Below are 25,635 nucleotides of genomic sequence, written 5' to 3'. Positions count from 1 at the left end.
GGCGGTGCGGGCGCGCGGCGGCGCGGGCAGAGCTGCGGGACTGACGTAACGAGCTTGGGTTTCCCCCAGCGTCGGGAACATGGATGAGAAATCCAACAAGCTGCTGCTGGCTTTGGTGATGCTCTTCCTCTTTGCCGTGATCGTCCTCCAGTACGTGTGCCCCGGCACAGAATGCCAGCTCCTCCGCCTGCAGGCGTTCAGCTCCCCGGTGCCGGACCCGTACCGCTCGGAGGATGAGAGCTCCGCCAGGTTTGTGCCCCGCTACAATTTCAGCCGCGGCGATCTCCTGCGCAAGGTAGACTTCGACATCAAGGGCGATGACCTGATCGTGTTCCTGCACATCCAGAAAACCGGGGGCACCACTTTCGGCCGCCACCTGGTTCGCAACATCCAGCTGGAGCAGCCGTGCGAGTGCCGCGTGGGCCAAAAGAAATGCACTTGCCACCGGCCGGGTAAGCGGGAGACCTGGCTCTTCTCCAGGTTCTCCACCGGCTGGAGCTGTGGGCTCCACGCCGACTGGACCGAGCTCACCAGCTGCGTGCCCACCGTGGTGGACGGCAAGCGCGACGCCAAGCTGAGACCCGCCAGGTGAGTGCGCGCCCGCGTCCGAGGGCGGCCGGATCGTGGGGAGGTGCGGCCGGCCTCCGGGGACCCAGGAAGCTCTGGAGGCCTCAGAGTGCGTGTCGGCTGCGGCCCGGGCCGGCCGGTCGGTGGGTGGGGATGCGCGCTGGGGACGCGGAGACCGGCGACCGCATGCAAAGCTGGCCCTGGAGCGCTCTCCGTGCCGCGACCCCGAGTGCCTCCTCTGTCTCCTCCTCGCTCTCCCTCTCCTCTGCAGCGGAGCATCGAAGTCTCCTGTCCCCGCTCTCGGCCTTCTTCCCGCGCCTGCATCCTCTCCCCGCTGTTTCTTGCTTTCTTTTCCTCTCGCTCGCTTTCCCTCTAGCGCTCCCGATCTCTCCCACTCCTGGCCACTTGCTCTTTCCTTCTTTCTCCTCCCTTTCCCTCTCCTGCTTTTCTTGTTGCTCTTTCCCTTTTACATTTTCTGTTTCTCTCTCCCCGCCGGACTTTTCTCACCCCTTCCCCCCCCTTCTAGTTTGACTCTCCCGGGGAGAGTAGGTGTCCCTTGGCTGCTCGTTCTTTCCTCCTTCCTCCTCCATTTCCCTCTCCTGCTTGTCTTTCTGCTTTTTCCCTTTTATTCTTTCTGGCTCGACCTTTTTGGGGCAGTGGGTGTCCCCCTGCCACTGTTTTGAAGACACCTCAGGAGAGCTCGCGGTGGCCAGCTGGCGCCTCTCTACTGGCTGCACCGGAGGCCTTCGCGGCGCTTGACGGGCTGGGTGGCAGCCGAGGGGCAGGCTGAGCAGACTACTTGTGTGATGCGGCGACGCTGCCCCAGACCCTATGTGGGGTTCTATCCTGAGGAGCCCCACTTGGTTTACAAAAGCCTGCGCCCAAGCATGGGGCGCCGCCAGCACAGCTGCCGGGAACCCGAGGCTGACCCGGAAAGGGGCTGATTTATGAAGAGCCGGTAGCCAGTTGCTTTTGAAGAGAGATTTTCCTCCCTTCAGCCGCAATGCCCCGTTGCTGGAGGCCATGGAGTGCAGTAGGAGAGGCGGGGCGGAGGGCAGAGTTGGGGTACAGTTGCTCCAGTCAGGGCTCCGGTTTCGCCAGTCTCTTTAAAACAAATCCGGGCGGGGGCGGCGAGTCCCGGGAGTGGAAGCAGTGAGTCTGATTGCCAGGGTACTGCTGGGACGGGGCTTCTGAGCGGGCATGGCCGTGCTCCCCGCCTCCCTGTCAGGGTGACATCAGGGTCTGCTGCAGGGACTACCCGCCTGGATCCCCTCCCGCCCCGGCATGGGGGATACTCGGTTCCTGGACAAGGCAGCATTTGGCTGGTGGTTCTTGGACGCAAAAGCCGGTGAGGTTTCTTCTGTCCAGCCGCAGGGGAGCGCAGCCCTTTGACTTTGTGGTTACCATTGAGATTTAAAGGAACTATTATCACAACCGAAGGTTCCCTGGTGGTGCAGTGGTTAAGTGCTCAGCTGCTAACCAAAAGGTCAGCGGTGCGAACCCACCAGTCGCTTTGTGGGAGAAAGATGTGGCAGTCTGCTCCCATAAAGACCACAGTCTTGTAAACCCTATGGGGCAGTGCTCCTCTGTCCTATAGGGTCGCTATGAGTCGGAATCGACTAGAAGGCAATGGGTTTGGTTTTGGGTATTAGCACACCCAACCTCCACTCCTCACTGCCTCCCTCCGATTGTAGTAGTCCTTCTGGAATGCTGCAATTCTGGCAGCATCTGTTCAACTTTGATTTCCTTTCCAGCTCTAACAGCATTTTTTTTTTCCCCGATCTCAAGAGAACCTTAGCCCCAGGAAGGTGGCCACCCAAATCCACTGGGGAAATTGTGTGAGTCATTGTCACAGGAAGGTTTTGATGTTTAAGAAGCTCCTAGACAATTTGACTATATTGAAAATAGTCTCTCTTGCTGATGGAGCTTGTAGGTGTAGTGAGGGGTGGTGATTAAAAAAAAAAAAGATATTTTTGGACAAAAATAGGATCCCGTAGCCATAACTGTGGCAGAGAAGGAAAAACAGGTCTTGGCCTCCACTGAAGTTGTGGCTGTGTCTGGAGTCCCACAGGGCACATGTGCTTTTACAATTCCTTTTAAACACATAGGCCAGGGTGTAATGTGGTCTATAAACACATATTATTGACTTGGTCTCTGTTATCTCTTTGGTGGCTCCTGTCCTTTGGCACATTTCTTCAGATTCTTTCTTTAGGACAAACAGAACCCTTCAAAGTGAAGGTTCTGGCCTCTTGGATTCTCCCAAATTGAAGCAAAATGATTTGAAATGAAATGGGATTTCCTTGGTCATAAAAAGGGTGATACCACAGTGCCATCTAGTCTAATCAAAGAAGAACCACTTTAAAAAAAAAATCAGAGTCACTGGGTATTTGCAAAAAAGGAAATCATATTTGCTAGAGAAACACATTTCTACCCCAAAGGCACCTTTTTATTTCATTAATTCCTGCCCACTGCCAGAAATCTTCATCTCTAAGAATAGTGATAGCCTGAGGGTTCCAGAATGTTGACAAATCCCTGCTTGCAGGACCAGTTCTGTGGGTTCTGATCATCTATATGAGCAAAGGTGTGCATGTGTGCATGAGAGTGTGTGTATATGTGTGTGTGTGTGTGTATGTGTGTGTGAAAATTTAGAAGCCACAGCAGCTGCGCTGGCAGTGATGTGTGAGGGTGAGGGGCTGGTCCTAGGAGATGAGAGAATCAGCCATGTGGAGCAGCCTCTCCATGCCAGCTGGTGGTCTCTGTGCTCTGCTGAACTGAGGGGAACATCAGCTCCGTCTGTTTGGCCTGGGAGTCCAGACACCTGGACCTTAGTTCCAAGCCAGCCATGAACCAGCTGTGTGACCTTGGACCAGAGCCTGTCTGGAGAGTGCACTCTAGTTTATGATGAGTTTTGTGTCCCTTATCTCTGGGCATTCCTCTGTACACTTGCGCTGTCTGGGGAGGAGGACAGAGTAGGCCTGAGTATCCCCATTTATCAGATGAGAGTGAGGCTCAAAGAGACTGAAGGACTTTCTCAAGGTCATTGAGCTCTTTAGTGGCATAGCAGGAATCTGACTCCAGAAGTGTCTGACTCCACACGCCTTGCCCTGTTGGCTGAACCTTGAGGGACAAAGGTTTTTGTGAAAACACAATGAGGTAATGCACGTTAGTATTTATCACAAAGTGATTGGACCAGTGTTGTCAAATCCTTTGGGTGAAGAACAGACCTTTTCTACATCTCTGAGGCTTTATGCTCACCAGGAATAGGTCTGGTGGCGAGAGTGCAAAGGGGCCTCTTGTTACCATGTTGGAAATCCCTGCAAAGCTGGGCGGGAAGGGAGGAGAATGAAGCCTGGTGGATAAGGGGTAGGAGAAGCCCTCAGCACTGCCAAGGACCACCCCCTGACACAGCCACCTATCCACATGTGGGGAGGGGGCATGACAGGCCATCATGACAGCCAGCCAAGACCCTGAATCCTGTTCCCAGGGCTACGTTTGAGATGCTGCCCTGCCTCAGCTGATGGTCAAGTGCTTGGGTGATACATACTGCTGAGTAGAAATGTATGTGAACACATTTTCTGGAGAGGGCAAAAAGAATGTGCTTGGCTGACAAAAGACTCAGTTGCTTTTTAAGAATAATATTTCTTTCAATGAATTAGAAATTGCATTTCATGTGTCTTTCTGCCAATATGTTGTTGGGGCTCAGAGAGGGGTCCTGCTCTTTTTAGAATTTCTAAGACCGTTTTTGATGATGTATCAAAACATTGTTGCCTACCAGCTGTTAAAACTCCAAATTCTGCAGGCTTTCCTCAGGCCGGATTCTCTGTTTGTAGCTAAGTCTGCTGCGCAACTTGGACTATAGGAGGAATTCAGAACTGGACCCAAAGAAATTGCACTAGCTTCGTCTTTACCATGTACTGTGTTGGCTGCCACACGAGGGCTGGGAGGTACCTGGGGGGTCACGGTTCCAGGACTGTACAAGTCACAAATGTTTCTATTGAAAGAATCTCATCACCATATTCACATTACATCCTAGACTTTTAGCATCTCTAAATTTTTCACCAGCCATACTAAAGAGTAATTAATTGTCATGTAAAATCCAGTAGGATATTACTGACATGATAGGGCTAAAAGGTGTTCAGATGGAGAGAAGTTTGCTTTCTTTCTTTTTAAATGGTGGGTCTCTTTTGAAAGAGGTATGTCTTAATCCCCCCGCAAAAAAAACCCATTGCTGTCGAGTCAATTCTGACTCATAGCGACCCTATAGGAAAGAATAGAACTGCCCCATAGGGTTTCCAAGGAGCTGCTGGTGGATTTGAACTGCTGACATTTTGGTTAGCAGCAGAGCTCTTAACCACTAAGAATGATGTAGTGCATGTGCCTGATCATGCCTCACATCACACACCCACCCACCCACCACTTCCCTTTCTTGATTTTGCTGGGGCACAGGATGACGTGGCAGGCTTGTGGCCCAGGGTGGGTGAGGCAGCAAGTGGATGGGCTGTTACGGCCAGCAGTGCTGTCCCTGTGGTCTGTCGGGCTGTAGGTTCGTTGGGCTCTCACTGGGGTAGCTTTGCGTAGCTGGTGATGTATTTCTGCAGCCATTTTTGATGGGAGTTGTTATACTCCTATCCCACCTGTTTTGCAGGAGGAGAGGGGAATCTATCATGATAACATCTGCAGGACTTCAGCACTTATGGTATTGCTGCATGGATGGCAAGCATATTGTTGGGGTCCCAACAGAGCTCTAAGTTCTCAAGGTAGTGCAAAAGGCCACTAGAATTAGCATTTCTTAATAATAATTTTAAGGAGCTCTGGTGGTGCAGTGGCTAAGTGCTTGGCTGCTAACCAAAAGGTCGGCGTTTCCAACCTACCAGCCGCCCCTTGGAAGAAAGATGTGGCAGTCTGCTTCTGTAAAGACTTACAGCCTTGGAAACCTATGGGGCAGTTCTACTCTGTCCTATAGGGTCCGCTGTGAGTCGGAATCAACTCAACGGCAATGGGTTTGGTTTGGTTTTGGAGTAATAATTTTAGGTTAGTGCTGTTATGTGATGATTAAAATGTTAGAGTTTGTCTTTTATGGATATCAGTAGTTAACTTTAGTAGTATGAAATGAAGTTAAAAGAATAGCCATCCCTTCCTTCATTCGTTTATTAAAATTTTATGAACTTTGCATTATATTCCAGGGAAGACACATTGTTCTTCCTTTCGTGGAGCTTATAGTAGAGCAAAATAATTTGGTATTTTAGATATTTAATTTAAAAAGATGGATTTTGTTTGGAAACAATTTGAAAATCAGTAATGTCATTAAAATGCTATACACTTAACCAAAAACTAGAGTAAAGTCCATGTGTTTATGTTGAGGTTTAATTCTAATCAACAAGTTTGGTGGAATAACTTTTGTGCCCCAGCACAGTGCTAGTGGTTGGGTAAAATTAGAGCCGAGACAAACCAGAAAAGCCAAGGTCACCATCTTAGCCTAAAGTCATTAAAGATTAGAGTGTGAAATGCAGAACCTTGTAGTATAGTTGGAGCCCTGGTGGCATAGTGGTTAAGAGCTCAACTGCTAACCAACAGGTCGGCGGTTCGAATCCACCAGCCGCTCCTTGGAAACCCGATGTGGCAGTTCTACTCTGTCCTATAGGATCACTATGAGTCAGAATTGACTCCAGGGCAATGTTTTTTTTTTTTTTTTTTTTTTGGTAGTGGGGGGACTAGTATAGTCAGCTGGTGGGGGAGGAGTGTGTGATTTGGAAAATTCCCTCCCCATCTCTGGCACTACTTGTCCAGTTGTCTAAAATGAGAGATTCAGATGAGATGCTTTGTAAGTCTCTTTTCCTTCTAAAGCATGACAAACAGGTCAGAAAAGAGGGAGATGTATTTGGGAAGGCCTCTGGGAATAGGTGGGTTCTAGAAGAAAGACAGCATTGAGGATGGGCATGGCATCCTCATGGCAATGTGTGGTCCATCAGCCCGTCCTAGCCTGGTCTGGCCAGAACTGAGAAGGTGCATGCTTGGGAAGGGTTGAGGAGCTAGCTGCAGTGGGGCATCATTGGGGAGGGCCTGGAGTGGCAATGATATGGTTGAACACCAGTGAGTGTTAGTAGCCCTTGGATGGAGGGAAGGTGAACAACACAAAGGTAAAGGAAGGTCCAGTTAAACGTACCTCTAGATTTCTAGTTTGGAGTGGAGGTGGTACCATTGACCAAATGGGGAGATTGAGAAGGGGATCTAGTTTCTGCTGGAGGCTAAAGAGTTGTGACTAGCCCACGTTGTCTGGACTTACAAGGTGGTGGGGACAGGGGCTCAGGGACAAGATTAAGGCTTAGTTGCATAGTGGAAGTCTATGAACCTAGCTAATCTGAATTCATAATTGATGATATTATGTAACTGATAGCTGCAATTTACATGTGGGGCTCTTAGCCAAGGAAAACGGTGTTTGAATAAAGGAAAAGATCGACAGTTATGGTTACGTAAAAATGACAAATGTTTATCTGTCAAAAATAGTCAAAATGAAAAGGCATACCTCATACTGGTGAAAATATCCACAACAAATACAGCAAAGCCTGACATCTTTCCTGTATAAAGAACTCCCATGAATTGATTAGGATAACAAAGAACGTGAATAGACAGTTTACAACAGGGGAACACAATTAGTTTACAGACATGGAAAACCATCCAGTCACTCTGGTAGAAGAAATACAAACTTAAGCAGTAATGACATATCCTCTTTGCCTACCTAATTAAACACGATTTAAAAATATATATATACATATCACCACCACCAGCAAACGAAAGATAGTACCCAGTGCTGCCAAACATAATATAATGATGAATGTAATGAAAAAGTAGGAATTTAAATTTGAACGACCCTTTTGGAAATAAGTTAGGTAGCATAAATAGAGAGCCTTAAGCATATTTATGTCTTTAACCCATAATGTCCTCTCTGGTCATTTACTTGAAAACATCCTATACATGCATTTAATTAATTAATTCAACAGACATTTATTATCGGCTGTGCACTAGGCACTTGTGCTAGTGCTGGGGACGCTGTGAAGAACTAGAAAAACGTGATCCCTGCTCTTTTGGAGCTTAATATCCAGTGGGAGAGCGAGAGGCATGAAACAGATGATTGATTACTTTAAATTGTAAGAAGTGCCACGGGGAAAAAGTACAGGGAGTTATGAGGATGTATACTAGGAGACTGACCGGGGCATTTGGAAGAGCAATGCATTGGAAATAACCTGAACATTCATACAGAGGAGAATGGTTCAAGGAATCTCAGTACATCCACTTGAGGGATTATTACAGAGCCATTAAAATGTCCTTTTATAGCGTATAGAGTATGAAAAATTGCTGGTGATTGAATGCTAAGGGGAAAAGAAAATTGTGGACCCAGTATGGCTATAACTATGTTAAAAAAAAAACAGAGAGAGAGAAATCAACTTTTCACCCTTCCCCCCATTTAAGCATAAAAGAAAGACTGGAAGGAGAAATACCAGGATATTAATAGATCCATTAACCAAAAAAAAAGAAAAAATGTTGCCATCAAGTGAATTTCGACTCTTGGTGACCCCGTATGTTGCAGAGTAGAACTACTCCATAGGGTTTTCTTGGCTGTAGTCTTTACAGAAGCAGATCGCCAGGCCTTTCTTCTGCAGTTCTGCTGGGTGGATTGGAACTGCCAACCTTTAGGTTAGCAGTTGAGTGCAAACTGCTTGTGCCACCCACAAACCTAATTGATCTATTAGTGATTTATTTTCTTTTCCTGCTTTTCTGAAGGTTTTGAATTTCTTTTATGAGTAGGTATTACTTAAATAATAAAAAACAAACATTTAATATTTTAAACATGATGTTTGACTATGGCTGTGAGAAATTACACTTGTGTTTACTTTTTAGTTCCTGAAGACCATGGCTGGTTATTTCGTTCGCCTCTTGATATCCTGGGAGCCCTTAATGAGGAAACCAGCACCAGTCAAATAAGCCCTCAGACTGAAAGGCAAAGGTGATGAGTCAGTCAGGCATCAGCAGTAGGTTTTTCGGATGATGGGCTGTTATCATATCTCCACCAAAGCCATGGAGCTCTTACACCAGTACAGTACAGAGACATTGGAGTGCATTGTTAGTGTTTCTTCTGTTTAAAAATTAAATGGGACATGAAATTAACAGTGGTGCGCAGTTGAAAATAAAAGAGGGGGAGATTAGTCCAATGAAACCTGTATATTGGTCCTGGCGTTCCTCTTGGGCTCCAAGACGGTTTGAATCCACCTGCTGTGTAAAGCAACATAGTTACTGAAAGGGAGCATGTGCAGCCATGCTCCTAGCCAAAAGCAAACAAGGGTGGCCTTCACAAAACAGGCTGCAGGTCTGAAAACAATTCACTCCAGTCAGCCTCCTCTTTTCTGTTCCTCTTTGAATTTCTTTTAGTAGATTCAACTAGGAGTGGAGAGGGTGGGGGACAGTGTTTGCATAGATTTGCTTATTGCAGAAGATTGTTTATTCTTGACTTGGGATATGGAACAAAAGGAAATTTGTAGGCAAATGTGAAGAGACGCAGTGAAAAATCTGAGAGCCAAAGAGAATCATGGCCATTTAAAGATTTTGATCATTTTAATTGGGTAATTTATATTGATAATTATTAATGCTGAAAAATTAGCATAGGACCCTTTTGCCTAAGAAGAACAAATTTCCTTCTCTGTTCTTTTCTGATCGTTATCAACTCGTATAGATAATTCCTATATAGTTAGAGTCATTGTGAAGTTACTATTTGGTGTTCTTTTTGATTTAGCATTATCTTGCTATATGCTGTTCTGTGGATTGGTCATCTCACATTTATAATTTGGAGTGGTTACATAATGTTCTCTTTGATGGATACACTGTGGTTAATTTCTCCATCCTTTGATTATGAGGTATTTAGTTGCATCCAGGTTTTTGCTGTTACAAGCTGCTTAGTACAAATAGCCAACTTACCTTTCCTTTTGACTTTTTTTTTTAATGATATATTCCCAGAAGTGGGATGCCGTTCAAGAAGTATGATGGCCTTGAACAATATATTGCCAGGTTGTTCTCTGGGAAGAGTGTGAAAATTCACAGTGCCATCAGCAGCACATACGTGTACCTGTTTCTGTATGGCCATATTGACCTTGGATTTTATTGTTTTTGTTTGTTTAATATATTTGAAGAGGTTTCTCGGAAAAATTCAAATATTCACGAAACAGTATTTTTTTTTAAATACCGATTTTCTATTGTATTTTTCCCCCTTGTGAGTGGTTTGTTCATTTCCATGGAGAGGACATGGGCACTGAAACTTTTGGAAAATCCTGCACAACTAAGTAGGGGTCAAGACCCAAAGGCGTTCGATTCACAGACTCGAATAGCTCCTGTGTTCCGCCTTGGGTTTGGTTCTGATTTAACCAGATGTACCCTGTTTCTGTGCTTGGCCACGGAAATCACCATTTGGCTATCTATTCAGCTTTGATGTTATAACTAATCACTGCCCAGTTGATAAGGTCAATCTGAATTTTATGTTAAGAGGACTGAAACAACTGGACCGTCAGCTTGATTGTCATGGCTATGTACATGGAGCCAAAGCTACAGCATTTTTTTGCAATATTCTGAGTTTCACTGAAGACAAAGCAATGAGTAGGTTTGGTTTCGCAGGACGACTTTATGCCTAATGTGTCATTCTAAAGAATTAGTAGACAAAAAAATAATTGAATAGAACCCTTTGTGTATATTTGATATTATGAATTTTAAGACTTTTTTGCAGTGTACCTTGACTTTGGTCGAGTTTACTGCAATATTATGAAACATAAGAGGAGTTCCCCCAAATGATTGTACCTATTATAGGAACATCCTGGTTGACTAAGTCCCTGGGCAGCTATAGATTCCAAGCGATTGGAATGGTGTTAAACTCTGAAGTTATAGGTGGAAGCCAGGGATAGGTTTCCTTGGCTTGACCTCCCTCACCCCAGGTTTTGCCTTCTTATCTGAAGCTTTCAGAAAGAATAATTTAGCATCAGAAACCATCAGGGGTTGATCTGTGGGGAAATATGTTTTGTACTTGAGTAGTTTTCTGTCATTGCCTAAGTATGTCTGAGATGTACTTTTTGCATGAGATTTTGATATCCAATGCCTACGCCTTCACTGGTTTATTTTGCTCAGCCAGAGCCACCCAAGACAGCCTGGATTTGAGATTTACATGAACCTCTTTCTAAGTGCGCAGATGCTAGAGCTGATGATCTGGCTATAATAGTAAAGTCTTGGGTTGGTAAAGGGCTATAGTTCTAAACATCTATAACTAAGAGCTGGGATCCTGGAGAGAAGGGGAGTCCACTCTGCTGGGGCAGCCTCACCAGGAAGAGTATTACCCTCAGTTAACCACAAATTGATTAGAACATTTCATCCCCCCAACTATTCTGGATGTCTGATCTTATTGTTCAGACTCCATTGAAACTACACCATAGGTACAAATTATTTTGACAGTATGAAGAACATGTTTCACAGTTGAAAATCTAATATCGATATTCCCTGACAAATAAAATGAGGTATTTAGTCATTGAGTTTAGAAAAAAAAGTATGGATGGGAATTTCTCCCCATCCGTTAAATCATAATGGATAATACACTTAATAGTATATGCCATCTAAAACAATGTCATTGAAGCTTAGAGAAGTATTTGTCTAAACTGTGGTGAAATATTTATTGGCAAAAGAGCTTTTATAATTTTACTAGGTATTGGACTTTGCAGATTATTCAGTTGGTCTTATTGCATCCCATTTGTTATTTCTGCCATTTTGCCTCTAAAAACAGTGTTGAAGACTTTGACACATTTCAGAGCATTACACTAAATAAATCTGTCTTGCACATTCCACTGTGCTTTTTCTGGACCATTATAAATATTCAAATATAGGCACACATGCAAATTCAAAGTAAAATTCAATACATGCAAGTTCTGCATAAATTCCATATTTATAACTTAGCAATAGTTCTGAACTTGTTATACTATGATACAAATATATCAAATAAGAGCTCATGGAAATTACCAGTAAATGTATTTTTCTGATTAAACTGTGGGCTCTTTTTCAGTCACAATTTAAGCTTCAATTCTGGGTTGTATTATAGAGAATAATTTGCCCTTCATTTACTCTGAATCGTCAAGACTCATGTTCTTCCTCGATGTAAATGTCTGCAAAAAGGACTTACTCAGTTTGATTGCTTTTTAAATTTTACTAGCAGAGATGCCCTAGTGAGCCTAAGAGAATTGGTCTGTTTCTTGTGAAGAGTTTAGTTCTAATGAATCACTTCCATGCACTTTTCTGAAGGAATACAGAGCAATTGAAATGTGCAATACATTGATTTACCACAAATGGATTAGGCTTGTGTGCACCATTTCCTTGCATTAATTGACTTTCTCCCATAACTGTACTAAAAAAGACAAATCTTCAGTGTAGTATCAGCTCCAGTTCACTCATGGAGCTCATTGGGCTTTTGCTAACTTCCTATAGGAGAGAGAATGCAAGCAGAGAGTGTTTAGAAATTGATTAAGGTGACCAAGTTAGAGCCAGGCAATCCAGAGAAACTTTTAAAAGGCCCTTTGATCATGGCAGCTAACTCCTCAGTTATTACAGTAAATAGAAATTAACCAAACTCACCAATTAAAAGATACAGATTATTACAGTGCATGAAAATACAAAATCCAGCTATAGGCTGTGTGTAAGAGACAAAGCTCAAATGTAAGGACACAGAGAGGACAGAAATGGATATACTATGCAAACACTGACTAGAGGAAACTGATGTCGCTAAATTAATATCAAACAAAATAGATTTTAAGGCAAAAAGCATTATTGGGGATAAACAGAATCACTGAATTGTAATAAAAAGTTCAGTTGATGAGGAGGATATAAAGATTCTAAACTTGTATACACCTAATATCATAGTTTTGAAATTTATAAAGCAAAAGTTGACAGAACTATAAGGGGAAATTGTGAAATCTTAACTCCTTCAGTAGGTGATAAATAAAAATAGACCAAAAAAAAACGGGTAAAAATACAGAAGATCTGGAAAACATGATTAACAAGCCTTATCTGACTGTGTGTGTGGCCCAGTTGTTAAGCGCTGGGCTGCTAACCGAAAGCACCGTTTGAACCCACCAGCTGCTCCGTGAGAAAAAGATGTGGCAGTCTGCTTCCATAAAGATCACAGCCTTAAAAACCCTATGGGGCAGTTCTACTGTGTTCTATAGGGTCACTATGACTTGGAATCGACTCGATGGCAACAGGTTTGTTTATCGGGGGTGTGTGTGTGTGTGTGTATATATATATATATCCCGTACTTGTGCCAGGGACACAACATAGATTTTCTCATTTAATCCTCAGAACAACCCTCCAAGGTATATGTTTAAAAAAACTCATTTAATGATGAGAAAACAGAGTATTGAAGAAGTTACATAACCTGCCCAAAGCTATTCATCTGGTTAGTATTGGAACTGGCATTTAAAACCAGTCAGGCCCCCTGGCTTGTCTGGTATATGTTACTATTCGCTAAATTCCCAGACAACTCTCCAAAAGCCTTTATGTTTATTTTGTGTCCGTGCGTGTGTGTGTGTGTGTGGCTGTGTCTATACAGGCTAAGTGGAGTGGAGAACTAAGTGGCTATCTGGATATATCAGGATCCAACATGTTAACTGATTTTTTTAAAAGCACCTTTTTAAAAAAGTTAAATGAAATTCATTCTTTAGAGGCGAACTCCATAGCTTTTTCTTCCCCCTCTTAAATAAAGATTTAGGTAGCAAGTTATTTCCAGTGCTTTCAACACACATTTAAGTAGAAGAATAATGTTTTAGGGGAAATTTAAAAAAGAAAAAGATACCTGTTAGCGGGAAGATTTGGTTTCTCTGAGATAAGGAAAATGAGGACCTTAACTGTATTCTGATTTTTGCCTCATGTGGTCTTAAAATATGGTGCCCACACTACACAAGATTTGTGAGGGGCCATGCATCTTCCTCCTTCAGGAATTTTGGTGATTGTCTCATTGACAATGCCGGTTGTACTGCTTTGGCTCTTTGCGGCCTGTTTCTTGGATAAATGACTCTTGTTTTTCACGGCATTTGGTCTGTCTAGACACAGTCTTTAGAGAAGAGTGAGCTAGGGCAGCTCATGTAATCTGGAAGTACAAGGAGCCGGTGAAATAAAGACACTTTTCAGAAAACTGAGTGAGGGAGCCTAGAGAAAACGAATCCAGGAGCCCATTTAGTGAGCCCTCTTATACCAGGGGCTCATCATGAAGATAATAAAAGTATATTCTGTTACTGAAATAACCAAGAGAGGGTGGCAAATCCCCATAGGAATAAGACCATTCTCTCCCGTTTGGAAGAGGCAGCTTTAGAAAAGCGTCATTAAAGAGAATGTGCAAATTAGCATGGGCCTACCCATCTGATATTATTGTGGGGGAGGGCACAAAGAAATTAGGTTGAGGGCATGGAAGAATTGCAATAAGATGCCTGTCTTAGTCTTCTAGTGCTGCTGCAACAGAAATACCACAAGTGGGTGGCTTTAAAGAACAGAAATTTATTTTCTCACAGTTCAGGAGGCTAGAAGTCCAAATTCACACTCTAGGAAGAGGTCCTCCTTTGTCTATTTCAGCTTCTGAAAGTAGCCTGCAATTTTCGGAGTTCCTGGGCTTGTGGATTCATCTGCCTCTGTCCTCCTCAGATAGTATTTGTCTCCCCGCTGTATGTGCTTGCTTGTCTCTGTGTCTTTGTTGTTGTTAGTTGCTGTTGGATTGATTCCGATTCATGGTGACCCCATGTGTGCAGAGTGGAACTGCTCCATAGGGTTTTCAAGGCTATGACCTTTCGGAAGCAGATCCCCAGGCCTGTCTTCCGAGTCGCCCTTGGGTGGGTTTGAATTGCCAACCTTTTTCATAGTAGTCAAGCGCTGAATTGTTTGTGTCACTCAGGGACTCCTTTCTATAAGTAGGCTGCTCTTTTTATCACTCAGATGGCCACCTCAGCAGATGCCTCATGGTTGAGACTTTGCTAAGTGGAAGATTAACTGGTAGAACGTCTTAAAGATAGACTTTTTGAGCATATTTGCCAAGATACACTACGTGAGGCAAATACACTCATTATTTTTGTGTTTGGTTTTGCCAGAAGTGGTACAGCATGTTCTAAGAGCATAATAGGCCAGCTCCAACTCATCTAAGCAGTATTGAAATGAAGCATATTGGGATGAATGATGTGTAATAGGTTATTTATGAATAATTACTTCCATCAGGTTTTTAATGGACACATAGAAATGATTTTACCCATAAACACACTATAAAATTAATGAAAGAAAACTAGACTAATATGAGAATACGGAGTTGAAGCAGTGTGATTTTTCAGAATTTTTGCATTGCTGGAGAAATTGTGTGTATTTCTCCCTGTAGGTGTGGAGCCATTCTTAGCACCACCCTCAGTTTGTTCATAGTGACTTGGAAGCAAAGCAAAAAGCAAAAGCAAAAAACAAAAGATGATTTTAACGTTGTTGTTGGGTGCTGTCGAGTCGATCCCAACTCATAGCGACCCTGTATTTTAGCATTAGTATAGCATTTTACAGTCTTCTGGCAGCTTTTGTATTTATTGCCATATGGGTGTCCGTTAAATCTGCATCTCCTTCTCATTTATATGTTTGTGAAGTTATAAAGACATATACGTGCGCACACAAAATAATTCAGCGAGTGATGTGTGTTTGACGATGTTTGGTGATTAATGCCAATTAGAGGGGTTAAGAAGAAGATCTTGCTTTTCTAATCCAGTTGCTCCTGTGCCTTTTGGTTTATGCACTTAAGGATGGCATCCATTTAAAGTGCCAGCATTTGCATACATGCTGCTTTGAGGGAAACGTCTATTTATTCCAAATGGCCTTGACGAATTATTAGTGAGGGGCCTAGAGACCTGAGTGTCATGAGATCCATTAGGATGAGTCTGAAGTCACTTCTTGGTTTCCAGCAGTTCCTCCTGTACGGGAAGGGGTCTGCTTTTAACATGGTGGGAGGTAAAGGTATGCAGCTCTGCTAGACTGTTAAATGCAACCTGCTAAGCGCAGCTCAATGAGGGTGTCCTGTGCTGCAGGCCCCTCACCTAACCACCTTGTAGGAAAGTGCCTTAGAATTTCCAAAGTCCAGCTGAATGTTAAATAAAAGGCTGTAGGCACACATCCTATATGCATACAGGGTTGGTATGCATGGAAGTTAGCAGTTTCATGGACAAGCTCTCCTTTTGAAAAAAATTGGTTGTATTGGAATGAGCAGGATTGAGATGCTCCCCTGCCCCAACCTCGAATGTCAGGCTTGTCTTCCTTTTAAACCATGATGATGTAACCATTATTCATCACGGGAAGGTTATGGCTTCAGTGTCCAGGAACTGGGAGGGGGTTTCGGGCTGTGACCTTTGGCTGGGAATGTCTTCCCTAGAAAATGTCACAGAGGTCAGGTTTCCATGCAGACAGCAAACAAGCCTGGGACCACAAAATCCAGCTCTTCTGCTTTGCTGGGGTCTGACTTCAGGGTTCAGCACTTTCTTGTTAATGGAGGGGAGCTCTTGTATGCAGCGAACTTGCCACAAAGCCCAGGTGTGCACAGCTGTATCAGTTGGCTCTTGGTTATATAGTTTGATGGTTTCTGACTTTAGCTTAGCACAAGAAACCTGGAAGAAAGAAAATAAATGTTCCTCAAAACATCAAACAGGTAGAAATACTCAGATGGTAAGAGTTTCAACTGAAATGGCAGAAGCTAAGACTGGTCTTGAGAAAGTGAAATTCCAATGGGAAAGTATGGGTTGAAGTAATCTGGTTTAAACAGGGAATCACAGAAAGATAAATTTTTGCCACAGTTAAATGGCAGGTTGCCTCTTAGTGTGACTCTGCCCTCCCCTCCTAGATGTAGCAAACGTTGTGACTGCACTTGTGATGGTTGAAGAAGCTTTGAGGACCATCAGGACAGCAATTTGGATTCATAGCCACCCCACCTGGCAGAGTAGAACTGCCCCCTAGGGTTTTCTAGGCTGTAATCTTTATGGGAGCAGATCGCCAGGCCTTTCTCCCACAGAGCTGTTGGGTGGGTTCGAACCTCCCACCTTTCGGTTAGCAGCCGAGCACTTAACAGTTGCACCACCAGGGCTCCTTCTTCAGGGCCCTAGAGGGAGGCAATGGCCCCATGTAAACAGTGGCGGCTTTAATGGTGAGAACGTCAGGCTTTCAGCTTGAACTGCTGGGTCACCAAGATTCAGGTGGATCTGGAGTGAGAGCTGGTTTGAGGTGCCTCCTGTCATTCCACACAATTCCCTCAAGATTCATCCAAGCTGTTGAGTGTATCAATAGTCTATTCTTTTTTATTGCTGAGTAGTGTTCCATGGGATATATGTGCCACAGCTTGTTTAACCATTTACCTGTTGAACATCTGGGCTGATTGCAGTTTTTGGGTTCTATGAATAAAGCCACTACGAACATTCTTGAACAGGCTTTTGTATGATATTAAGTTTTCATTTCTCTGGGATAAATGCCCAGGAGTACAATTGCTGGGTCTTAAGGTAGTTGCATGTTTAGCATTTTATTAAGGAACTACCAAACTGTTTTCCAGTGTGTTTGTACCACTTTTCATTCCCAACAGCAGTGTATGAGTGATCTAGTTTATTTGCATCCTTGCCAGCATTTGATGTTGTCACTATTTTTTAATTTTTACTCTGACAGGTGTGTAGTGATATGGATTTGTGGTTTTGATTGGCTTTTCCCTGATGGTTAACGATGTTGAAAATCCTTTCATGTGCTTATTTGCCAACTGTGTATCCTCTTCGGCGCCCTGGTGGTGCAGTGGTTAAGCACTTGACTGCTAAGCTAAAGGTTGGCAGTTCGAACCCACCAGCCGCTCCATGGAAGAAAGATGTGGCAGTGTGTTTCCATAAAGATTTACAGCCTAGGAAACCCTATGGGGCAGTTCTACTCTGTTCTATAGGGTCGCTATGAGTCAAAATTGACTTGATGGCAATGGGTTTAGTTTTTTTGGTTTTATATTCTCATCAGTGAAATGTCTGTTCATGTCCTTTGCTCATTTCCTGATTTCAGTCCCTGCTTTTTTTTAAATTGTTAAATTTTGAGAGTTATTTGTATATTCTAGATATTAGTCCTTTGTCAGATAACGAGGTTTGCGAATATTTTTTCTCAGTCTGAAGTTTACCTTTTCATCTTTTTCACATTGCATTTGAGAAAGCAAACATTTCTAATTTTGATGAGGTTCAGATTATCAATTTTTCCTTTTATAGATCATGCTTTTGGTATTAAGTTTAAGAATTCTTTGCCAAGTCCTTGATCTTGAAGATTGTCTCCTTTTTTTTAAGTAAAAGTTTTATACTTTTGAGTTTTACATTTAAGTCTATGATTAATTTTTAATGTATTTTTATTGAAATACAATTCATATACCATAATATTCACCCTTTAATATAGTTGCTAATGGGAGGAATTGGAATGGAATGAGGGAAAGTAGATAAGGAGGAATAACTAATAAACGAAAGCACATAAATACATAAACCAAGATAGGGGTCCTGCAAGAAAAAGAGTTGAAAATGTGGCATCGGTTCAACCCATTTTGCCTTTAGGTATGAAAATCATAGTGAATTTGAGGTCTTCCTATGATTTAGATCATCTAGTGGAGATGAAAATAGACAAATTACAATTCTAAATAAGCCACAAGACTCTCTTTCCCAACCTCAACTGTGATGGCTAAGGTTGTGTGTCAAGTTGGCTGGGCCATGATTCTCAGTGGTTTGGCAGTTATGTAATGATGTAGTTTGGTAGTTAGTTAATGATTTAGTTATCCTTCATTTTGTAATATAATGTAATCACTTCCATGATGTCATCTGATGTGATCAGCCAATCAGTTGTAAGGGGAGTTTCCTTGGGGGTGTGGCCTGCATCCAATATATGTGGATGTTCTGGCAAAGCTCTCTGGCTTTTGTTTGCTCTGGATCCTGCATCTGGCTCATCATCTGACTTCCAGTTCTTGGGACTTGAGCCACCGGCCTGCCACATTGCCTGCTGATCTTGAGATTTGTCGGCCTCCGTAGCCTGTGAGCCAGCAGCCTGCCATTTTACCTGCCCAATCTGGGGTTCATCAGCCCTTGCAGCTACTTGAGTCAGGAGAAGCCTCCAGCCTGATGCCTGCCTGACTGACTTGGAACTTGCCAGCCTCTACAACTGGCCAGCTACATGGCTTGGTCTGGCTGGGAGTGTGATGCTATGGAGCTCTGTCCCTCGACCTTGGATGAGCTGTCTTGGAGGTGGGCATATCCAGAGCCTGACATGCCCTCAGGCCTGAATCAGGCACAGGCCTGGGCTTAGGCCCTGGATAACTTTGATGTGATGAGCCACCACTCTTGCGACAGTCCTCAGTTCTGCCAGGATGTGAGCTGCAGTGCACATGGGCTGCTGCCCTGGGCGTGCCTGGGGCATGGAGACCACCAAAGTCGAGAGGGACCAAAAACGCTACGGAGACTCGCTTGCCCTGGAGCTGATGCCTGAAACTGAGAAGGAGCTACAGTTACCTCCAGAAGAAGTGGATGCTACCAACAGCATGACTAAATGGGGACTGAACCAACCAGGAGATGCCAGTGGAGGTGGACAGACACAAACCCTGTCCACTGCTGGTAGCTGCTGAAAACCAAGCCTGAACGTCAAGAGAGAGCCCAGAAAGCTGCTCATTAACTATCCTAGCCTTGTTCAAAGCTCACAGCACTGCCCCCTTCAACCTATGTCCCGGAAGGAGCCCCAGACACCCCTGTGGGGACCCTCATACTGTCCCTGTGGTCTGCTCCGCTGGGATGCATCCTGCAACCTAAGAGCCCTGAAGTCTCTGCCTGGAGAGCATTCCTCCTGTTGTTCTTCCTCCTCTCTTGAAGGTCTTAGAGGTTTTTCAGTTAGAAAACTACTTCATGGAATCAATAATATGCTAAGGAACCTTTCTCTCAGATAGACTTAAGAGTTGTCCTGGTTGTTGTCTGATTGAAATAGTGTGCAACTATGGAAGCCTTTCTTCTTAATAAAAAAAAGTGAATTCAGTGGTTTTTAACATATTCACAAAGTCATGCAACCATCACCACTATCAGATTCCAGAACATTTTTATCACCCCACAAAATAACCCCATACTCATTAGCAGTCACTCCCCATGCGCCTCCCCCAGCCCCTGGCAACCACTAATCTACTTTCTGTCCAGTGGATTTGCCTATTCTGGACGTTTTATAGAAAGGCAGTCATACAACATGTGGCCTTTTATGTCTGACTTCTTTCACTTAGCATAATGTTTTTAAGGTTCATCCGTGCTATTGCATGTATCAATACTTCATCCCTTTTTATTGTGAAATAGTATTTCTTTGAATGAATACACCACATTTGTTTATCCATTCATCAGTTTATAGACATTTGGGCGTGTCTGTGTTTTGGCTGTTACGAACAGTGCTGTTATGAACATCTGAGTGCAAGTTCTTGTTTGAACATCTGTTTTCAATTCTTTTGGGTATACCTGTGAGTGGAATTGCTGGGTCATATGGTAACTCTATGTTTAACTTTTTGAAGAACTGTCAAACCACTTGCAAAGCAACTGCAGCATTTTACATTCTCATCAGCAGTTTATGAGAGTTCCAATTTCTCTACAAATGCCAACAAATATTATTTTCCGTTTTTTGTTTTTGCTTTTAGCCATTCTACCCTGGCTGTTGCTGTCAAGTCAATTCCAACTCATAGCAACCTTATAGGACAGAGCAGAACTGCCCCATAGGGTTTCCAGAGAGCGGCTGGGGGATTCAAATTGCCAACCTTTTGGTTAGCAGCTGAGCTCTTAACCACTGTACCATCAGGACTCCATTCTAGTAGGTGTGAAATGATAGCTCATTGTAGTTTTGATTTGCATTTCCCTAATGACTAATGAGGAAAGCCTGGTGGCGTACTTTAATCTTTTAGACACTATTGTAAATGGTAATGTGTCTTTAGTTTCCTTTTTAGCTTGCTCATTGCTGATGCATAGAAACCTCACTGATTTTTGTGTGTTGACCTTGTATTACCTCTTTGCTGAATTCATTTATTAGTTATAATAGCTTGCCTGTGGGATCTTTGGGCTTTTCGATGTATAGAATCATGTCATCTGTAAAAAGGAATAGTTTCACTTCCTCCTTCCTGATTTGAATACCTTCTTCTTTTTTTTCCCACCTTGCCTGTTTGCTCTGGCTAGAACTTCCAGAACAATATTGAATAGCAGTGTTAGAATGAGCATCCTTGTCTTGTTCCTGATCTTAAAGAGAAAGCCCTCAGACTTTCTTCATTGAGTATGATGTTAACATTTACATTTTTCATATATGTCCTTTATTGTATTGAGGAATTTCCCTTTTATTCCTATCTTGTTAAGCTTTTTTTTTTTTAACATGAAAAGATGTTGAAATTTGTCAAATGCCTTTTCTGCATTGATTGAGATGATCATGTGATTCTTTACCTTTATTCTATTAGTGTGGAGTATTGTATCATTTGATTTTCTAATATTGAACCACCTTTGCATTACTGGGATAAATTCCACTTGATTATGGTGTATAATGCTTTACTATGTTCTTGGATTCAATTTACTAGTATTTTGTTGAGTATTTTTGCATCTATGTTCATTAGGGATATTGGTCTGTAGCTTTCTTTTCTTGTGGTGTCTTCGTCTGGCTTTGCTATCAGGGTAATTCTCACCGCATAGGATGAGTTAGGAAGTGTTCCCTCCTCTTCTAATTTTTGGAAGGTTTAAGTGGGATTGGAATCACTTCATCTGTAAATGTTTGGTCGAGTTCCCCAGAGAAGTCATCCGGTCCGGGGCTTTTATTTTTGTTGGAAGCTTTTGGATTACTGCTTCAATCTCTTCATTTGTTACGGGTCTGTTGACATCCACTATCTTTTCTTGAGTCAATGTAGGGAGTTTGTGTTTCAAGAATAAAATTTATTTTTAATTATTTTTTAAATTTCAAGACAAACAGGATTGATTATATCCAATTTTATGCCCCAAGCTTATAGGCACACACTTAATTGATGACTTACCCACTATTTCAAATATGCATATGTATAACCTAAAATGTGTCAACTGCCATGATTTTATAGCTGTTGTTCCTCTTCTCTTTAGCTTGGAATGTTTTAATGGTCTCAAAATATTTATATTACCTGATTTTTACATATATTAGCCAAAGCTTGGTATTATTAGTAGTCTCAATGAGTCCCATAAATATTCCTGGTTTCCAACCTGAGAAGGATTGCCTTACTTACAGAATTTTAGGTATTGTAGCTTGCTTTTGATGATGTGGGACAGCTGAAGAACAGGCTTTACCCAATGATAGATTTTAACTGGGGACTAGTTATTGTAAGAAATCTTGTCATCTTTGCAAGATATTCAATCTAGTGTTGGATACTAAAGGGAGAGTTTACATTTTTGCAGAAATCCAGATGATACAAGTGTTTTATGGAGTGCTGTGGACATTTCCTGATGCCTGGTAATTTTTTTTTTTTTTTTTATTGTGTATCTAAGTAATCTGTTTACGAGTAGTAGACGGCACTGTCCCTTGGAGTAAAGGTACCCAGGTTCCATTCCAAGCTCAGCTGAATCACTCTGGACAAAGCCCCTAAAGTGCTCTCTGCTTCAGTCTCCTTAATGGCAAAATGGAAATGAATACCTACCATCACTGAACTCATGGAAATTCTGGGCTGATAATTAGATTATGCCTTAAAAGCATTTTGAGCTCTATTGAGAGATACGTTGGTCTCAAATTAAGAAGAGTCTGTGGTTTTGCAGGTAGAAATACATTACCAAGAAATGAGTCATTGGGGGAGCAAAACCCACAGCCCAAATAACAGGGGTTAATAACAATAGTAAATAAACATAGATGGAAAAGAGGACATTGAAGAAATTGAAGAGGAAAGTGTTGCTCTGCCAACAGAAGGGAGTCGCTGAAATGGTGGACATCTTTGGACAAGGTCATGGCCCTGTGACTCTAATGACTTTTGCTCACTGGTTGGCAATGATTTGAAATTGAAGGAGTGGAATAAATGAAGGAAACAAGCATCAGTGAGTACCTGTGAACAGAGAAATGCCCTTTTGGTCGAGCCAGGGTGCTGCTCCCATATCTGCCTAGTAAGTTTTTTTTAAAGAGTGTTTAATTGTTAAAACAGAGCTGCTGCTTTCTGTCTACAGCTTTTTTACTGTAATTTTTAAAAATTTGTTTTACCAAATGTGAGCTCTCTAAGGCCAGGAACTGTGTCTTTCATGCCTGTGTTCCCGTGTCTTTGTCCATTAATATGTGTCAAATAAGCAAAATAATAACTTTCAAGTACCATACATTTAATCTGTCAAAAGCCAAACCAAATTTTCTATTAGTGCATGGCACCATAGTCAGCCTTTCCAGGAATATGAATATTCTCAAAACCAGCACTTCTTACATCTTAATGTACACACAAATCACCTGGGGATCTTGTTAAAATGAAAACTCTGATTCAGTAGGTCTTTGGGGTAGGTGCTAAGAGTTTGCATTTTTAGCAAGCTCCCAGGTGAGGCTGATGTTGCTGGTCTGTGAACTACACTTGGAGTAGCAAGAGTCTAGACCCTGCTCTTGGCCTCACCTCTAAAATCCAATCCATCACCAAGTCTTGCTGACTCTATCTCCTCTGTCCCAACTCTCACCGCTAAGCTCTGTTTCCGTTGCCACCACTTTAGCTAAAGCCTTCTTCATTTCTTGCATGTATATTATTGCAGTAGCCTTTTATCTAGTCTCCCTGGGTCTTTCCTATCTGCTCTATTCTCTACACTGCAGCCAAGGTGATATTTCTCAGACACATCTCTGGTCATGCCAGTGCCTTGTTCAGAGACCTTCAATGTAGGATAAAGCAACTGCCCCTCTCTGACTAGATTGCCTTTATATTGGGTCAGAACAGAGGCAGGGACAAAACAATGTGGCCAAAGACCTAAGTGGTGGTGGACCGGTATTAGGGGCCAACCCGTGCAGATAGGGCTGCCTACAGATGTTGTTCCATCTACTCATTCATCTATCCAGCTCGCCATCCATCCACCCATCAACACTTCCATCCACACATCCATCTACCCACCCATCCATCCATCCATCCATCCAGCCATCTATCCATCCATCCATCCAGCCAGCCAGCCAGCCAGCAGCCAGCCGTCCAGCCGTCCAGCCATCCAGCCATCCATCCCTCTGTCCATCCAGCCAGTAAGTCAGCTGGCCAGCTGGCCATGCACTCAACATGCTATGACTGTTTAGCTCCTGGACCAGACAGTCAAATAAGCTTTTTCATGTCATTTCTAGTCAAACCTCAGTAACGATATTCATTCTTTAAGATTCTGTGTCAGATGAAATGCCTCACTGTTATCTAATGAAAATATTAGCTAGTCTGGGCTCAGTCAATCCCAGATCCTTTTTCATTTGAATTACTGAGAATTTTAGTGTACATTGAGTAACAATTTGTTACAAATCTCATTCCTAAAAAGTCATTATGCAGTCAGATTTTTCTGACTGAGCTTTCAGCTGGAGTGTGGTAGATGGTTGGTGTGTGCACATTTTCATTGTGGTGTAAGCCTCACTGATACTGAATAGGATGGAGCTGGTCATGCAGCAGTTCCTGGGGTGGTTGTTGCTGTAACAAAGGGACATGCTTCCAGGACTGGGCCTGAACAAAGATGCACACTCTGCTTGCTGAGACTTACTGTATCTGGAATGGCCAGACTGTAGGAGATGGAGGGAAGAGGTTTTTTTGGGGGGGCAGAGGGGGTGAGTGATCTATCTCCCTGCTCCTTTCCACTCTTCAGCCATCCCTTTCCCCACCTCCACTCTCATCCCGGAGCTCCCACCGCTGGAGTGTGGCCGCATTCAGGGAAGAATGCGAGCTCTGTTGACATTTGGTAGAGTTCGTTTGCTTCCCCCCTTTAATTTAGTAACTCGTTGCAGGGGTTGTTCTTTGTTCATCTTTCCAGGGTTTTCCATATGCTGACTAATGCTTACAGCTGGCTCTCTCTAGAAAGAAGTGCTGGGAAGATCAATCAAATAAAAGCTTAAAGGGTAAATCAGGTTTTCGAATGTGTTCAGGCAGCTTCTATTCGGTTCAGTTGAGAAGTACTTCCAAGGACAGAAATTTGCCCAGTGAAATGCATCTCACATGGCAGAGCAATCACACCTTGGATGGCTGTTTTTCAGCCTGAATGTCCTGTTCTGCTTAGATTTCAAATGGCCGCTTAAAGCTCAAGAGTGAGGGGGGAAATGAGGTGCATTTGACTTGATGGAATTTGCTAAGGCAAGATCAAAGTTGGCAGAACTGTACTTTCCAGTGTATTCTTGGAGGATTGTGGGGGGAGGGGAGGAAAGGAAAGCTGCGCAAATACCCTTTTTCAGTAATTGCAGCTTTTCTTCAGTTTTCAGCTTCTAGAAATAAACTCAAGAAATGACTAACATGAAACCTATGTTATATTTCAAGAAAAATTCCAGAGGGTCTTCCTTAGGCCTTTAGAACTCAGTGTTGTCATTCCCTGTCTTAGAAATCCCCAAATGAGAGATTTTATCATGGAAATCAACTCATTCACAGCAGAGGGTTTAAGGTGTAGCAAATTTGAAAACCATATCTCATCTTTTATCCTCTGTTATTACATTAAACTATGGTTGTGCTTTTAGGATGCAGTGAATATACCTTCTCACTTATTGATTATCTTGTTATCTGACATTTTGCACTTATGACAATAGTGAAAAATCTACTATCTGACTGTTTTGCACATTAATGATGTAAGTCTGGCAGTAATGAAGGCCGAGGTGAGAGGTGAGAGTAACCCTGGCTGTGATGGTGAAGGTTATGTGTCAACTTGGCTGGGCCACGAGTCTCATTGGTTTGGCAGTTACGTAATGATGTAGTCGTCCTCCATTTTGTGATCGAAAGTGGTCAGCCTCCATTTTTGCATAATGCAGATTTCACATAACGACCTGGTCTTTGGAACCTAACCATGTCGATAAGTGAGGAAAGGGTGTAATATA

The 25,635-nt window shown here is 43.0% G+C and overlaps 1 protein-coding gene across 2 annotated transcripts in view; it reads left to right on the top strand.

The window, feature by feature from the left end:
- The window catches only part of HS6ST2 (heparan sulfate 6-O-sulfotransferase 2), a 341,954-nt gene that overhangs the window by 1,447 nt on the left and 314,872 nt on the right, over positions 1-25,635 (top strand). For both annotated transcript variants that reach the window (XM_004379634.3, XM_004379633.2), the window contains exon 2: positions 70-588. In XM_004379634.3, the coding sequence (XP_004379691.1) occupies positions 70-588 (519 nt within the window). The remainder of the gene's footprint in view (positions 1-69; positions 589-25,635) is intronic.

This window comes from Trichechus manatus, unplaced genomic scaffold (assembly GCF_000243295.1).
Source record: "Trichechus manatus latirostris isolate Lorelei unplaced genomic scaffold, TriManLat1.0 scaffold00066, whole genome shotgun sequence".
In the NCBI taxonomy this organism is placed as follows: Eukaryota; Metazoa; Chordata; class Mammalia; order Sirenia; family Trichechidae; genus Trichechus; species Trichechus manatus.
The sequence above is the reverse complement of the archived record's forward strand: the minus strand, read 5'-3'. Positions and strand labels throughout refer to the sequence as shown.